Source organism: Nyctereutes procyonoides, unplaced genomic scaffold, assembly GCF_905146905.1.
Source record: "Nyctereutes procyonoides isolate TBG_1078 unplaced genomic scaffold, NYPRO_anot_genome, whole genome shotgun sequence".
Taxonomy (NCBI): Eukaryota; Metazoa; Chordata; class Mammalia; order Carnivora; family Canidae; genus Nyctereutes; species Nyctereutes procyonoides.
In genome coordinates, this window is record NW_026575126.1 from 8405015 (window position 1) to 8422035 (window position 17021).

General features: G+C 43.6%; 2 protein-coding genes across 6 annotated transcripts in view; one reads left to right on the forward strand and one right to left on the reverse strand.

The window, feature by feature from the left end:
* Positions 1–6949, forward strand: part of AK5 (adenylate kinase 5) — a 234703-nt gene extending 227754 nt beyond the window's left edge. For both annotated transcript variants that reach the window (XM_055340988.1, XM_055340989.1), the window contains exon 14: positions 5713–6949. In XM_055340988.1, coding sequence (XP_055196963.1) covers positions 5713–5781 — 69 coding nt within the window. In that variant the 3' untranslated portion in view covers positions 5782–6949. The remainder of the gene's footprint in view (positions 1–5712) is intronic.
* A 116-nt stretch (positions 6950–7065) lies between these two features.
* The window catches only part of ZZZ3 (zinc finger ZZ-type containing 3), a 103287-nt gene continuing 93331 nt past the window's right edge, over positions 7066–17021 (reverse strand). For all 4 annotated transcript variants that reach the window (XM_055340985.1, XM_055340983.1, XM_055340984.1 and 1 more), the window contains 3 exons: positions 15828–15962; positions 12913–13013; positions 7066–12618 (listed from right to left, as the gene is read on the reverse strand). In XM_055340985.1, the coding sequence (XP_055196960.1) occupies positions 12474–12618; positions 12913–13013; positions 15828–15962 (381 nt within the window). In that variant the 3' untranslated portion in view covers positions 7066–12473. The remainder of the gene's footprint in view (positions 12619–12912; positions 13014–15827; positions 15963–17021) is intronic.

Below are 17021 nucleotides of genomic sequence, written 5' to 3' on the forward strand. Positions count from 1 at the left end.
CCCCGTGGCCACTCAGGGGGAGTCGCAGGAGCCCCAGGACGCCGAGCCCGAGAGACTGAACTAAGTCAAGCCCGTTTCTCACAGCGGGGGGCGCAGGAGGAACAAGGAGGAACAGCCCCGCGGGCATCGGGGAACAGCGCCCGCTTAGGTCTGCAGATCCGCAGAAGCCAGAGGAGGAGCAGACGCGACGCGCACTTCCCAGGGCAGGGCGAGCACCGCCCTGATGCAGCGTGTGACCCGCTGGCTGCCCTCCCCTGAGACGCAGGTGCAAACCCGAGATTCAGGGGTATTTCCTGTTCACTTGCCCTTAGCTTTTTGAGGGGAAAAAAAAAGACATTTTTCTATATGATCGCTTACTGCAGGATATTAGATCAAGTCTCAGACCAAAAAAAGATAGGTTCTTTTTTTTTTTTTTAAGATTTTACTCATTTATTCATGAGAGACACAGAGAGAGAGGCAGAGACTCAGGCAGAGGGAGAAGCCGGCTCCCTGGAGGGAGCCTGATGTGGGACTCAATCTTGGGACCCCAGGACCCCAGGATCCCGTCCTGGGCCGAAGGCAGGCACCAAACTGCTCAGCACCCCAGGGATCCCCGAAAGATAGGTTCGTAAAGTCAGAAGCAAACCTACTGAGCTAGCTTTCAGTTAAATGCACTAAGATGACCTGGTCCGTGCCGACTTGGCTGGCCCAGGGCTGGCGGCGCTGGGGGAGGGACGGCGGGGAGCTTGTGCCAACCGCCCCGGGCACGGAGAGTGCAGTGCATGAGCGCTGCCCACGGAGCGAAAGCTCGAGGACGTCTGATTCCAGGCTTTGCACGACCGCCGAGGAAGTCCCCCTCACACAGGACAAGCAGCCCCCGGGCCCGGCCCGGTTCCCTAGGATCGGGTCCCTAGGGGGTCAACGCCAGCGCCCTGTTGCTGCTCTGTGCGCCCGCGTGGTCCGCACGGAGGGTTCCTGCGCTCCAGAGGCACTCGGCAAGTTGGCTCTTCCCCATGTCCTCTGAGTCACGCACTGATACACGAAAATACAAAAGTCACTCAACGTTCCCTTAAAATATTCTCCGTGTGGGAATGTGCCGAGGAGGGGGGACCCGAGACCTGCGTGTCCGCCACTGCCGAGGTCAAGGACAGTGTGAACGGCCGCCGAGCAGCCGAGCGGCCGTGATCTCTTACCTTCTCCCTCCCCCGCCCCCAGCCGGGGAGGGAACCGGGCCGGGGTAGGGACCTGCCTTAAACACCCTTTCCCTCCTTCCAGGGTTTGATCACCACGGGCAAGGGCAGGTTCGGTGGGGCAGAGGGCAGAGGGCAGAGGGCAGTGGCAGGCTTGCGGAAAAGGGGTGGAAGGGAGGGCGGGCCTGCGTTCCAAGGCTCGTCTTGGACGCTCAGGTTCAAGGTCACGAGTCACCCTGGGCCACAAAAGCGAAGGGAGGAGGTACTGGACCCACTAAACCATGGGCGAGCCTGGAAAATACGGTGCTTGGGGTGGGGGGGAGGCGCCAAAAACTACCTGTACTGTGCGATCCCATTTATGGGAGATGCCCGCGGCAGGCCGACCCCAGCCCGCCTGGTTTCCAGCCCCCGGCCTCCTTCCCCAGCCCGAGCAGCACGTGCTCCCCAAGCGGCCGCGTCCCGGACAACCCCGCCTGCTTTCCCATCTCGCCCTTTGCACACGCGGGTCTCTCCCCGAGAGGCTCTCGGGCCTAAGGATCGGCAGCCCCCCGCCGGCCTGGCGACACAGGAGCTGCCCCATGCCCCTGGCGGGCACCGCATCCCCATGGGGACGTGCCCGGCTCTGGGAAGGCAGAGAGCCCGGGAGCTCGAGCCTGGTCACGGCCCGCGTGACATCAGCCAGCCCCTTTATAGAGGGGGAAACTGAGGCCCCCCAGGGGACGAATGATGCTCCCCCGAGGTGGCACCAGGTAGCGTGGCTCATCACACAGTGCTCTTTGCCTTACCTTCACCCCCCTGGCAGTTGTCTGATCAACGACTTTGACTTTTACGTCACCTGGGGTTGGAGCCCTACTTTAAAGACCCTTAGGTGGGGCGCCCGGGGGGCTTTAGCTCAGGGCGTGATCCCGGGGTCCGCATCGGGCTCCCCCCACAGGAGCCTGCTTCTTCCTCTGTGTCTCTCATGAATAAATAAAATCTTTAAAAAAAAATAAGGAACACCCCCTAGGTAATCCCCAGTTATCATCACTAACAGCCTCTCCACGATCCACAAGGGCTCAGCATTTGCGGCCTCACCCTGGGGATGGAATGTCACGTCGTGGGCAAGTGTGGGGACAGTGGGGTCAGGGAGCCGGTTCTGGGCAGCCCCGGGCACTCAGCCGGGCGACCCTGGGGATCCAACTGCTCCCGCGGGGCCTCCTTGGCAGCAGGGAAGGGGAATGGCAGCAGGGGGCTCCGAGGGCGGCGTCAGTTACCTGCTGGTTCACAGGCACTGATGCTGGGTGGGGGGGAGCAGGTGTCCGGGAGGGGCTGGAGGGCTTGGGGACAGGATGGGAGAGAAGGGGCCAGCAAGCAAAGGCCCATGGGAAGCCAGGGCAGGCCTGAAAACGTTTCATTAAAGATACATTTATTTTTTAATTAAAAAATAATTTATTTTTCTCTGGGTGGCTCAGCGGTTTAGCACCGTCTTTGGCCCAGGGCCTGATCCTGGGGTCCTGGGATCGAGTCCCACGTTGGGCTCCCTGCATGGAGCCTGCTTCTCCCTCTGCCTACGTCTCTGCCTCTCTCTCTCTCTCTCTCATAAATATTTTTTTTAAATTTTTTTTTATTTATTTATGATAGGCACACAGTGAGAGAGAGAGAGAGGCAGAGACACAGGCAGAGAGAGAAGCAGGCTCCATGCACCGGGAGCCCGACGTGGGATTCGATCCGGGGTCTCCAGGATCGGGCCCTGGGCCAAAGGCAGGCGCCAAACCGCTGCGCCACCCAGGGATCCCATAAATAAATATTTTAAAAAATAATTTAAAATAAATAAAAGCACGCTTCATGAGTGGTAAAGTCTGTCATGTTAGATGGTGGTGATGACGCCGACGAGGAGTTTCCTGGGGAAGCTTCCCCGCCCTCCCGACGTCGGGAAGGTGCTCCTGTACTTCCCGCAGGCCGGCGCGGATGCCCGTTCATTCTGCGTCTCCCCCGTGTCTCCCCCGTGGTCGCGGGGCTGGACTCCCGAGATGGGATGCCTTCGTCCTGTTCAGCTTGCTGTCCCCAGCACACGAGGCGCTGTTAGCAGCCCGGAGAGGTTTGTTGATTGAAAGGAAAAGGAAGGAGAGGGCTGCCTCGGGGCTCAGTGGGGGAGCGCCTGCCTCCGGCTCATGCGACCCCGGGTCCCGCGTCGGGCTCCCTGCTTCTCCCTCTGCCTGGGTCTCTGCCTCTCTGTCTCTCATGAACAAATAAAGTCTTTTTTTTTTTTTTAAAGTGGGGGGGGGAGAGGAGAGGTAAATAGAGCAAGGTGCTGTGAGGGACCCACGCGTCGCAAAGCCCCCAGATGGGGAGCCTGACTCTCCCGGAGGGACCGGATGCCACCCATTCACCGGGGAAGGGCCGCTTAAATCCTTTTCCATTTCCGGGTTTTCCTTGTCGCGAGGTAGGTCACACACAGGGATGCAGGAGCAGTGTGCACAGTTTGGAGAACTCTAAAACGAACACCGTGTCACCACCCCCCAGGCCAGAAGCAGGAGAAGACAGAAGCTTCCGGGCTCTCACCTCTTCCCTCCAAGTGGCCACTATCCTGAGTTTATGATAATCTTCTCGCTTCTCCTTAGAGTTTACCATTCGTGTCTGCATCCCTAACCGACGGTTTAGTTTTGCGCATTCTTGGATTTTGTAGGACGTCAATCACCCTGGGTGTGTGTCCTTTGGAGACTTGTTTCCTCCCCCCACCCCCAGCTTTGGGACATGAACCCTCGTTGCTGAGCGTTTCTCCCATCATGCGACTAGGCCACCAATTTACTCATCCATCAACTGCTGATGGACTTTAGTGAGTTTTCCAGTTTGGGGCTGTTACAAACAAAATGCTTCTAGAAACATTGTTGCTCTGCCTTGTGGGATGTTTAAATGTGGTGGGTTTGGAGGGGTGGGCAGCCGGGTGGAGGGAGGTTGAGAATCATTCTGCCTTCAGGGTCTGTAAAGTCCCTAGTGTTGTGAAATCGAAACTAGTTTGCACCGAGGTAGCCGAGAGTGGAAGAAATCCGTGTTTTTCCGAGTGTGGCCCCAAATCACCTGGACAGCGTGTGAAAGATGCAGGTTAGAAGGCCCAGCTGGACTCTAGCAAAGGAGCGCGCGGAGATGACGCCTGCACAGGCTGCAGCCTGCCGGCTGGCGGCCCACCCCTCCCGGGAGTCCTGAGGCTGTCTGTCCCAGGGGTGGTGGGACACACCTTGAAAGCCAGTAAAACGTTAGGATATTTTGAGAGGACCAGGTAGGGTGCCTACGTCCCCAGGAGGCCCACCCCCTCCCTTCCGGCCGCCTCTGCTGTGGGGGGGCCCTACTGACGCTTGCTTCTCTACAGTCCACCCCCTGGGCCCTATTCCCGTCCTGCTCCAAATGCTCCAGAACACTCAGAAGTCTCCTTTGAACTGTATCGTCTTTCCACGAGCCTCAGCTTTACCTCAACAAGGCACCTAGTTTTTGTTTTTTTAAGAGATCTAAAAATTCACAGAATTGAACATAAAGTAGAATTCTCATGCCCTTGTCCCCACACTCAACGTCCCGCACGAGCACAGTTCATCACAATCGATGAATTTTGACAAATACGTGACATGTAGGCACCATTTTCACTACCATAAAAATCCTTTTCGTCACCCATTCATTCCGCTCTCTCCTCCTCAACTCTGTCTTTTTATGGTCTCCATAGTTTTGCTTTTTCCATCGTGTCATGTGGTATGTAGCCTTCTCAGATGGGCTTCTTTCACTTAGTAATATGAATCTGAAGTTTCCCCTCAAGTCTTTTCATGGCTTCGTAACTCATTTCCTTTGAGTGGTAAGTAATATTCCATTGTCTGGACACCACAGTTCATCCACTCACGTAATGAAATCTTAGTTGCTCCTAAGTTTGGCGATGATGAATAAAGCCCCTATAAATACCCGCGTGCAAGTGTTTGCGTGGACATAAACCAAGACGTGCAACTCCTGGATTATATGGCTCAGAATGTTTAATTTTGTAAGAAGGTGCCAAACTGTCTTCCAAAGTGGCTGTATTCCCCTCAGCAAAAAATGAGCACTCCCTCTGCATCACAACTTCACCAGCATTCGGTGGCGTGTTTTGGATTTTGGCCATTCTAAAAGGTGTGTAGTGGTATCTCATTGAGGTTGTAATTTAGGCAAACTTAAACAACTACTCACTTTTTTCTCTGTGGTTTTGGGGTCTCATATTTTAAAAATTTGCACAGCAAGTTATGAGGCAGGTGATTTTTTTTTATTAGAGTCTTATTTACAAATATTTGCAAACATTTCTTAAGACTAACTTTGTAGGGGCACCTGGGGTGGTTCAGTTGGTTAAAGGCTCTGACTCTTGATTTCATCTCAGGACATGATCTCAGGGTCGTGGGATCAAGGCCAGGGTAGGGCTCCGTGCTCAGTGCAGAGTTGGTTTCAGATTCCCTCTTCCTCTCCCTCACCTCCCTATGCTAGCGCTCACTCTCTAAATAAATAGATATCTTTTTTAAAAAAAAAAAGACTAACTTTTTTTTCCCCCTCTTAAATATAGGTAAATGCAGAGGGGACGCCAGAGGAAGTTTTTCTTCAACTCTGCACAGCTATTGACTCTATTTTCTGAAGACAAAAAAGCATGTACGTTGAGAGTGGAGACAGGAAAAAATACTAAAAGGTTCATCCCTTAACACAATATGTTTCAAGTTAACCCTTTTGTGTCGTTTCTGCGCCCCCTCCCCCTCCCCAAGGCCCAATCCTGACGTTGCTGTTTGCTTCCCAACTTGACCTTTCTGAGAGGTGTCTGGAAACCATGCATGATGTATTTGGTATTCTCCAACCTTTTCTCCCTAATTCAGACAGCTGTCCGCCCCCAGCACGCACACATATCTATCCTATAGGTTGCGCCTCAGAGCTGCTAGTATGTGAACAGCAGTGCAGTGCCAGTCTGTGTCAGCTGTGACCGCAGGACTTGGGAGTCTGACCGTTTGGTTTCTAGCAAACGGGGTGAGCACCCAATTCCCCATCACATTCTCCTTTCTCACCCCGAGATTTACATGCTGTTGCCTGAAGGGCCTTAACAGGAGGGGCAGGCCTGGGCATCACCTCTAGTGGCTATGTCCTCAAGTCTCATCCACTAGCAGTAGCTCGGAGCCAGAGACACTGGGTTGAGAATTGTTGATAAATTTGATTAAATGTGAAAACTTGATAAGAAATAATACAATGTGAAATTGTACAGCTTTTTCCAAGACAGTAAAACTCAGAGTAGTCGCCAATGACACTTGTCCATTCATTTTTAGGAAGCTGGCTACTTGGAATACTGTCATAATGGCTAAGAAAACAGATTGGATAAACTGTCTAACCTAATCCCTTCAGTACCTGGTGGTGCATTTCAGCAACTGCACATGAACACTAAGGACCAAAAGTAACTAAAAGCATGAGGTGATTTCTTACTGCATCCACCAGACTAATGTCAACTTAGTTTTGATTTGACGTGACCACCCATCTACTTATTATTACTGTCGAGCAAGTAAGACATAAAGTAACAGTAACCGAACTGATGAGGGTAGGAGAGGCAGGTCAGTCCCTGGCGTTGAACAGATCCCAGGCCTTTAACGGGGTCGTGCAAACCTTGTCTGTATGTAAAACTGTATTTTCCTTGCTTCAAACCAGTGAAGTCTGGGTTCTCTTTTGTGCTATCAGTTGCCAAAACAGAGCTTCTTATATATTCTACTGGAATAACTGCATCTTCCATTCAGTCACTACAAAAGCCCATAGTTTCAGTTTGCATGACTTCCCCCCCCCCTTCAATGGTTGTGTTGATAAGGATCCAATTCTGGGACAGAATTGTTATTTTTAGTCATTTTTTTTTGAAATGGATATGTACAAATAAAATAAATGGAACACAACATAACTCTTTTTCTATTTATTTGTAACTCACATCATTCTGGAAAGCACTTGAAGCCTTATTCCAAACAGAATTAGAAGCAAACACAGTAATAGTTGAGATTTAGGATATGCTCATATGGTTTTAATCTTGGCCAGAGATCAGTTTTGAGCTATTACAGAGAGAATTCTCAGTGTACTCATGATACATGGTAATTTTTGTATTTCCTTTTGCTCTAGCAGTCATTCTTAAACAGAAATGTCAGTGTTTGCTAAAGAAGAAATTAAACTTCTTTGGTTACAATTACGCCTCTAGTACCAAAAAGGGGCATGTTCCTACAACTCACACAGTTGTCAAAATACTTCATTACCACCCCAGTTGTCACACTCTCTATGTGGGGCGGGGGAGGGACAAGGAGCATTTCAGCAAATTAAAGAGACTTAGAAGATGAAAATTACCAGTTATGCCAAAAACACAAAATGACTCTTTGTAGGGATTAACATTCTTTAAACACATACCACATATTGGCAAACACAGTCCAGGCCTACCACAGCTCTAACAGCTTGAGTAAGGGAAATGAGATAGTAGGGCAGCCCACAGGGGAAGGAAAAAAAAAAAGAAAAAACAGCTGGGAGTAGATGGCTTTGCCCCTAAAGAGTATCCAGAGAAGCAACAGACTGCTAAAACTCGTTACTGATGTGGGTAGCGTGAAATGACATAGCTACCTTAAAAGTCACAAGATTTTAAAAGCAGGAAAGGATCTTAGAGGGATCTGCCTAACAAAAGCCCTTGTGTGAATGTAAATAAGACATCAGAACAGGATCTAAACTCCTTCACAATGGTCCACATTCACCTGCTCTGGCCCCGCACCCTAGTATCACCCCATCAACTACACTCTCCTCTTGCTCCTTTGGCTCAAGCTACACTGGCCTCTTACTGCTGCCTAAACAAGCCACACTCTTCACTTGCTCTCCTTTTGCCTCTTCCTCCAGGTTATTCACAAGCTAATTCCTTCACTCTGTCCAGGTCTCTGTTCAAATTTACACTTGTCATCAAGACATTCTTTTATTATTCCATCTGAAATGACAGATGGGTCCCCGCTCTTCTATCATTTTTCTTCAGGGGTTATTTTTTCTTCATGGCATTTATCTCTGCCTAACTTTACAACATATTTTATATGTACTTGTTCACGGCTATTCTTCTACATTAGACGATAAGCTCTAATAAGGCCAAAGCGTTATATCCTCAGTTCCACACATGGCATTATTATTGAGAGCTAACGTTTAAATACTCTGAACCTTAGTTACTTCACCTGTACGGTAGAGATCACCATAATAAGCACCCTCACAGAGGGGTGGTGAGGATTAAATCAGTTAATAATACATCTGAATCATTAACTAGTTCCTAAAGTTCAATAAAACGTGGTTTTTAGTCAACATTTATATATTGAGTGCCTCACTGACAATTGGGACTGGGACCCAGAATTTCTACTCTAGTGCCCTTTCACTCTAAAAACATGGCAGAGAACCAAGATACATGGCCTAGCTGGGGACCCAGAGAGAAGCCTAATCTTCTCAGCCACCCAGGGTTGAACTACATCTCCCAGATAAAATAGGATGAATTCTTCAGTCCTCTCAGGGCCCTGGAAAGATCTGAGGCAGGCCTCTAAGGGCCCCCATAGGCACTTACAGACACATTCAGACATTAAGTGGTCTCTCCTACTTTCCTGGAGAAAAAAATATAACTCATCAAAACATTGATCATACTACCAATAAATATCTACTGAAAATCTACTAAGAGCCAGGCAGGCCATAGGGATACAGATCGACATGGATGGTCTCTGTCCTCATGGAGCTAAATGTGATACTACTCTCAAAAATCCATTTAATCGGCTACATGAAAAGTTAAAAAAAAAAAGTCATATTTTGGGGGAGGGATCATATCAACAGAAGTGTATTTTCATAAGGTTAGGAAATAAAAACATTTCATGGCCTAAAAAAGACAATACTTCCATAATCTTCGTGAGAAAAAAAAAAAACCTACTTGTTATTTGGAGACTTCCAATTCTATCCACTACACCTAGAACAACAGCTTTCAAACTGTTATTCACATTAATAGTTTATATAGCATGCCACAGTTACAACTAAAAAGGGAATTTCACAAAAGAGTATTTATCCTTACTACCTGTGAAATACTATTTTCTTTAAAAAAAAAAAGTTCTTCATATCTCAGTATATAATTGTGTTCTGTAATGTAATTTAAACAAAAGGGAAAAAGGGAGAAGACTGGATAAGGCATACTGTTAAGTGAGAGGCACCAAGCAAGCAAGGAAACTCTGTCTCAGGCAGGAGGCTTTGCCTAAAGCCTCAGGATTACAAGTCAAATCAAATTAGAATATGTAAATTCTATGCACTTGTGGTTTTGTAACTCCCGAGGCAGACTATTTCCCCATCTGCAGATCTGCCTCTATATTCTGTGCTGTGAACCTGGGCCTGTACGAAGGTTTGTAACTCCAGGAACCACACCACACCAGAAAAACAAGACTGAAAAGCAACCCTGCACACTTCCGCCTCCACCACCTTAGTGACGCCTGACACAAAGGGGAATATTCTTGCTCCAGAAAGTGAGTAGTGACTCTGGAGCAATCTGTCTAGGTTAAACTTTACTAACTCTATGACCTTATTAAGCAAGTTATTTAACCTGTCTGGCTAGATCTCCTCATATGAAAACAGGATAATCAACGCACCTTTCTCCTAAGGCTGGGAGAATTAAATCTGCTACTATATGCTTGCTTGGCACATAGTAAGCACTTAATTAATATTTGCTATTATTATTAGTGCACATGACACCAATCAAAACTTCCTCTGCCTAAACCTTAGAGCAGTGGTTTTAGGTGTCATTCAAAGTTCCTTCAGTTCTTAGCAAATAACTTGAACGCATCTCAGGAAATACAGTTGACCTACTGAATACCACTTAATACACAATGCTTTAACAAGTCTGTCTGTGTTGTCTCTTAAAGCCAATACTTCTTTGTAGGAGATGCAAGGACTACTTGCAAAAGACCGCCTTGCCCCTTCCTGCAGTCTGCAAATTAGAACGACAACACGTTACTACTACTACTACTATTACTACTACTACTTCTACTACTACTACTACTATTACTACTACTACTACTAACTCTAGAGCCTTTTAAAGCCAAGACTATATGCTTGGAGCTGAAAAATGCAAAATAAACACATCTTTACTCAAGCAGAAAATAATCCTCTTTGCCACTTAAGTTTCTCAAAATCTCTGCCCTTGAAAAATATATTTAAGTGGATTTATTTAGTGTATTGTTTACATCAGAATTGTATCACACACAGTCCTCTTCCAAAGCTTCCAAGCTTCCAAAGCTTATACTTTATGGGATTTTTTTAATGGACCTGAACGGTTCTCCAAAACTAATCATAGTATTATCTCTGTCTTGCTCATAGTAGCTGTCTTGCTACAAGTTGAAGGTAGATTTCCTGGCATAGTCACTTAACATTTAATATCAAAATGCCCAAATGTTAATGATTCCCTCTTCTCCCAACTAATTAATTCCAGGGTGAGAGGTTAAGCTCAAGTCCATTTCCTGTTATTCCTGATGTAATATATTTTATCAACATCGTCAGTAATCTTTAATCAATATATTACTTTAAAATCTTCATATTTCTATATTTAAAATTATATTACTTTTTTCAATTAAAAAAATTCAAGGTATGATTTTAGTACCTCACAACATACTGAAGAACTAGTAAATAATGTTCCCTTGATTTAAAATTGGAAAAAAACTCTAAAAATTAGCTGAGTATTAATACTTAATCTTAGAATATTTATATCATCTCTTTCAACAGTTAATGATTGCCAGTGAATACAGTGATCTTCAAAAACCATCTGCTTAATTAACACGTGGAGGGGGGCTTACTTTCATCAAAAAAGAATAAGAGGAAAAAAAAAAAGAATAAGAGTAAAATTTTTCAACCTTAGTTTTCCCATCCGGACATTAACAGTGGCCTCTTTAACCATGGTGTGTGTTCTTCTTGTAACCTAACTTAATTTAGTGTCTCAGCACACACTGAGTAAAAATATAACCATCTTTTCAGAGAGCTTCTCACGTTCAACCCATTTCCATAATACTATAGTCCTTACTCTTTTTAAAGGACAGAAAGGTAAAGCAACCCCTTAAAAAAAAAATTTTTTTTTTTTGGTTTTAACACTAGTAAAAAAAATCCAAAATCTAACCAAAAGGAAGTCACAACAAGCATTCTATAATATAAACAGACAGTATCCACATAGTTTATTTCTCACAGTTCTCCTGACAAATGAACATTATTCAAGAACATACTGTATACACAGATAAGAAGAAACATACAAAATGTTTTAAATGATGCACAACAAAATCCAGCAGTATAAAAGAATGCATGTGAACTCTCGCTCACTGCGCAGACTAAATTTAATCACTTGTTTAAATAGTAATAAAAATACAATCTTTTATGGATCTTGTGCAGACTACAAAAGAGGGAAATTATTACCATATATATGATTTTTATATTAGGCAGTTTTCTTTGATGAGTTGCACTGACAACTCCAAATACAGAGGCAGAAGGCTGTGTATTTTAAAGGAATTAATGTTGTGAATTAGAGACTTTACACAGTTACTACCACTGGCACTTTTCACCATAGTTTGTACACATCACATGATCATCTTATATAACATTACATTTAAAAAATATATCTGAGTGACAATTTTATAACATTCACACACCATGAGCTGGTTAAGGAAGCAATGCCACAGTTGCCTCCTGTAGTGCTTCGCTGTTGGTAATAAGGACAGTTCATTGTGGTTAAAAGAAATTAGACATCAATATGGTTAAGCAGCTCCGATTTACTAAAGGCCATCAGCGGCCACCACTGGGACAGTGAGTTCTTTTAAAGTGTATATCCTAGAAGCAAATACCATCATTGGTTAAAACTTTGTCTAAGAAGTCAGCTTCTGTGCCGAAAACTATTTTCACAAAACTGAAAGCTACTAAACTGTTTTAATATAAATACTTTGTCTTCTCATTATCCTATTTATGACCGAGTTCTTTGAAACCTTTGGAATTTACTCTCTCTTTAATGTGTGCTCTCGTTTCCATCTCACCCATTTAAGATCACCACCTGAAAGGCTTTAGGGTGGTGATGAGAAATTCACCAGGGAAACCCTTTGCTCACCAGGAATGTTCAGCTGCTGAACAGTGATCTAGAGTCACAACGGTGCAGAGCTGGACTTGACGAGAACACTCAGGAAGCTGTCATGCTGTGAGTGTCATTCAGGGAAAGCAGAGAATCTTTCCAAACTGTGCACATAATTCACAATGATACCATTGCTATGTGTTGAAGAGGACTAGTATATGATGTTCTCTTCCATGTCATCTGTTTGCTGGAAAGTAGTTTGGGTCAAGGTAATTATAACTGGTGCCCTGGGACACACAGTAGTCTCTGTCTAAGAATGTCTCTGACCTATAAACAGGTTCTAATTGGTGATCTTCCTTGTGAATATCTGTTTCATGTAGGCTGCAGAGAAAACAACACACACATCATTACATGACACTGGATGCATTTTTGTCTAGACATTACAAAACTTCCTCATAGCTCTACCTATTTAAATCCATTAATCTAGCAAAATCTCTAATGGAAAGTTACTCAAGATGTGATATAATTAAAGAAAATTTCTTAATTGCCTAGAACAACACAGTTTAATCCACCACACATGATCCTTTTCTAAGTAGTTTAGAAATCAAATTCACCAGTGGCTGAGAAGCTCTTTACTGGTTAAAATGTGGCACCTACAGTGAAGAAAACACTTACCAGTCTGAACAAGAATCACAGAAATCCAAAGACATTTCTGGAGGACAATCCTGGCAGTGCCACCGAACGCCCTGGATAGGTTCTATGCCACAGTTATCACACTATGGAAGTTTCAGAGAGAAAAAATATTAAACAACATTGTTACAAAACCTTTTTTTCCTGCTGGGAAACACAAACACACAATGTGCACAGAAACATCCTCTCCTCCCTCCCCATGCACTAGACAGCAGAACATAAAAACTTGTCAGTTAAACACAATTTCTAGCAACCTAGCAGAAATTCCATCCATTCAAGATACAAGTACAGGTGAGTGAGAGAGACATTCTAATAACTGAGGGATAACCTTCAATATGCTTTTATTTTTAAAATTCTTAAAGTTTAAAAAAATTTTTAAAAAAATTCTTAAAGTTTTTATTTTAATTCCAGTACAGTTAACACACACTATTCTATTAGTTTCAGGCATATAATATAGTGATGCAACAATTCTATACATGACTCAGTGCTCATCCTGAGAGGTATACTTTTTTTTAAAGTTTATTATTTTTTAAAGACTATCTATCTATTTATTTATTTATTTATTCATTCATTCATTCATTCATTCATTCATTCATTCATTCATTCATTCATTTGAGACACAGAGATGTAGGCAGAGGGAGAAGCAGGCTCCCTACAAGAAGCCCGCTGTGGGACTCGATCCCGGATGCTGGGATCACGCCCTGAGCAAGGCAGAGGCTCATCCGCCGAGCCACCCAGGGGTCCCTGAGAAGCATACTCTTTACTTTTTAAAATTTTAAGTAAATCCCCTGGAAATCTGGATTGATTATTAATAACTTTACTTTAAACGGACTTCAGACCAGGGTATAATGACTGTGACTGAAAGCCATAGTTAAAACTACACAAATACATTACAGAACTACTGAACAAGCTATTGTTAGTGAACCCAGGTAAACACAAAGTCCTCTCTATCTAAACTTTTATCAAATTACTCTTCAAAGCCTGAAGAATCCTAATACCAATGCCTATCACACAAAGAAAAGGCAGATCTAGCTCCTTCCCAGTGTGGTGGCATCGTGGTAGCCCGCAGCCTCTCCTGGGCAATTCTGAAAATCAATCTCATTTCTAGTTGCTTTGATCATCAGGCCAACCAGAGTGGCTGACAGATTAGTAAACAAGCCACAGCTGGGTTTTACAACAAAATTTTGAGAAGTGGAGAGTTTCCTCTTGACAGGCCAGCGATACCAATTAAGAAAATTTCTAATGGAGAAGCAGGGTTATGGAAAGACCAAGAGGAAAAAAATCATTTAATATAGTCTAACTAATGGCCATATAAGATGTTCAGCGGTATAATAATCTTAAGTTTCTGTGTATCGGTTACAGCACATATCAGTATGTTTACATGTATACCGCTACCAGCAACTCTTACATAGTTCCTGGTCTCATTTTACTTCCTCCAATCTCACCAAGTACAGTCAATTCTAAAGGCCCAAGTATTCTCAAACTTGTCAATCTGATCTCTCAATTTCCACAGCCACCAATCAAGCCCAGGGCATTCTTAACTTTTGTCTAAATTACCAAAAGAATGTCTAACCAGTCTTCCTGCCTCCAGCCCCACCTTCTTATCCATTCTCCATACTACGTCCAGAATGATCTTCTCCTTCACTTAATTTTTTTCAGTTACATACATAATACATGAATACATTACTGTTTACAGAATTTAACAATATAGTAGTCAGAGATTATCCACTCTAAACTCATTGCCTTCCCAAAGACTATTATAATACTAATAGTTTAAGTAATAGGAATGATTTTTATGAAATGCAAATTTCATGTTACTCTGATTAAACTTCTTCTTTGGTTCTTCAACACTTCAAGGAAAGTTTAAACTCCTCAGCAAATCTCCAAGGCATCTGAATAGCCTTACTACTCTCCAGTTCTCTAGTTATACTCAGCTATTTTACTAATTTAACTTCTCTAAATTCCTTATGAGATGAAAACAGAATAAAGACAGAAACTAAGTCTGTCCATCTTGCTTACTAGTGAATCTTTAGCACTTAAGCAAAGTGCCTGGAACATAATAATGGGTATTTCAAAATTTTGTGAAATGAATGGATATACTTCTACTAGCCTGGAAGGGGAAAAGAAATTTCTGATCTATGAACAGCAACAAAGAGAGAAATAGGTCCAATGGATGAAAGGATAAAATAAAAAAGTCATGCACACAATGAAGTATTATTCAGCCACAAAAGAGAAAGAAATCCTGCCATTTGTGACAACATGGATGAGAAAGTAGAGGACATTATGCTGAGTAAAATAAACAACAGAAAGGAACAAGTGCTATACGATCTCACTTATATATGAAAAAAAAAAACTCAAACTCATAGAAGCAGAGAGAGTGGTGGTTGCCAGGGATTGACAGGTGGGAGAAATGGGAAGAGGTCAGTCAAATGATACAAATTTTCAATTATAAAACAAGTAAGTTCTGGAGATCTAATGTACAGCCTGGGATTAGTAATATAGTACGGTACACTTGGAATTTGCTGAAAAAGTACCTAAGTGTTCTCACCACACACATACAAAACACCTAACTATGTGAAGTGCTGTCTTTGCACCTGAAAATTTTGTACACCTTAAATATATATAATTTTTGTCAGTTATATATCCGTAAAGGTGGGAGTAAGAAAAGGAAATAGACAAAAAAATCTCATATTTTACCTCAAAATATCTGTATGTTTGTATTCTTTCCACTGAATCATAAACCTATTAACATAGTATCTATAAGCACACTACAGTTAAATGAACAGTACTAGAGCTAAACTTACTTTTATCTGTGTGCTGGAAGTCTGGATTTTAAAGCTTCAGAAACTACCTTAAATCTTTATCACCCTTTCAAAAATTGAATAAATGATAGAATTTACCTTGAAGCCCACATGTTGTACAAATCCACTTTCAGCTTGCATCTGCTGGAGTTTCTGCTTCTTTAACTTTTTAAACTGTAATAGTTCCTTATATTCAGGTAAATTCCTATACATGATAGGAATACTTTCTTCGTCCTAATAAAAAAATAAAAGAGAAAACGAAAATGTTTGATAATTAAAATGAACTAAGTATAAGAAATACTGACACAGAATATTTTCCTATTAACAAAATATTTTTCTCTTGTAAGATACCTCACCTTATAGGGCTCATAGAAAATAAGTGCTGCTTTTACGAATATTTTAGACTAATACTTTTGGAGGGCTTCTGCTTTTTTTTTTTTTTTTTATGATAGTCACACAGAGAGAGAGAGAGAGAGAGAGAGAGAGAGAGAGAGAGGCAGAGACACAGGCAGAGGGAGAAGCAGGCTCCATGCACCAGGAGCCTGATGTGGGATTCGATCCCGGGTCTCCAGGATCGGGCCCTGGGCCAAAGGCAGGCGCCAAACCGCTGCGCCACCCAGGGATCCCCTGATTTTTTTTTTTTAAGATGTATGTATGTATGTATGTATGTATGTATGTATGTATGTATGTATTTGAGGGGGTAGAGGGGCACAGAGAGAGGGAAAGACAGTCTCAAGCAGACTGCACACAGCACAGAGGCTGCCGCGGGGCTCGATCTCACAAACCTGAGATCACGACCTGAGCTGAGACCAAGAGTTGGCCACTTAGTTGACTGTGCCACCCAAGCACCCTGGAGGACTTCTGAATTCAGTAGTAATACTGAGTTACGGTAGAACATCTAACAAAGTACCAGGGGATGACTCCCACCTCTGCTGTACATTAATGCAGGCTCAACCCCATCCCAACACATTCATGGCTACTTGAGATACTCTTTACAATCTATTTCCACTGATCTGAAGGAAGCTTCAGATCTTTCTCTGAAAGATTTTTATACTTCCTCAAGTAAATATATCATTTTCTTAACCATGAGCAAACTCCAACCTCTGCTCTGTAGTCCCAATGACCAAGGCAGTACATTCCTGTCTTACCCGAGAGGATAAAGTAAATCACAATTATTTAGAAGAGAGTACAAAAAATGAATAATAAAAACTACATAAATATATGAAATTGCTACATAAATCACTAACTGCTTCAGACTTATTCTCCCAATTTATTTGTGCTCTGCTATCAATG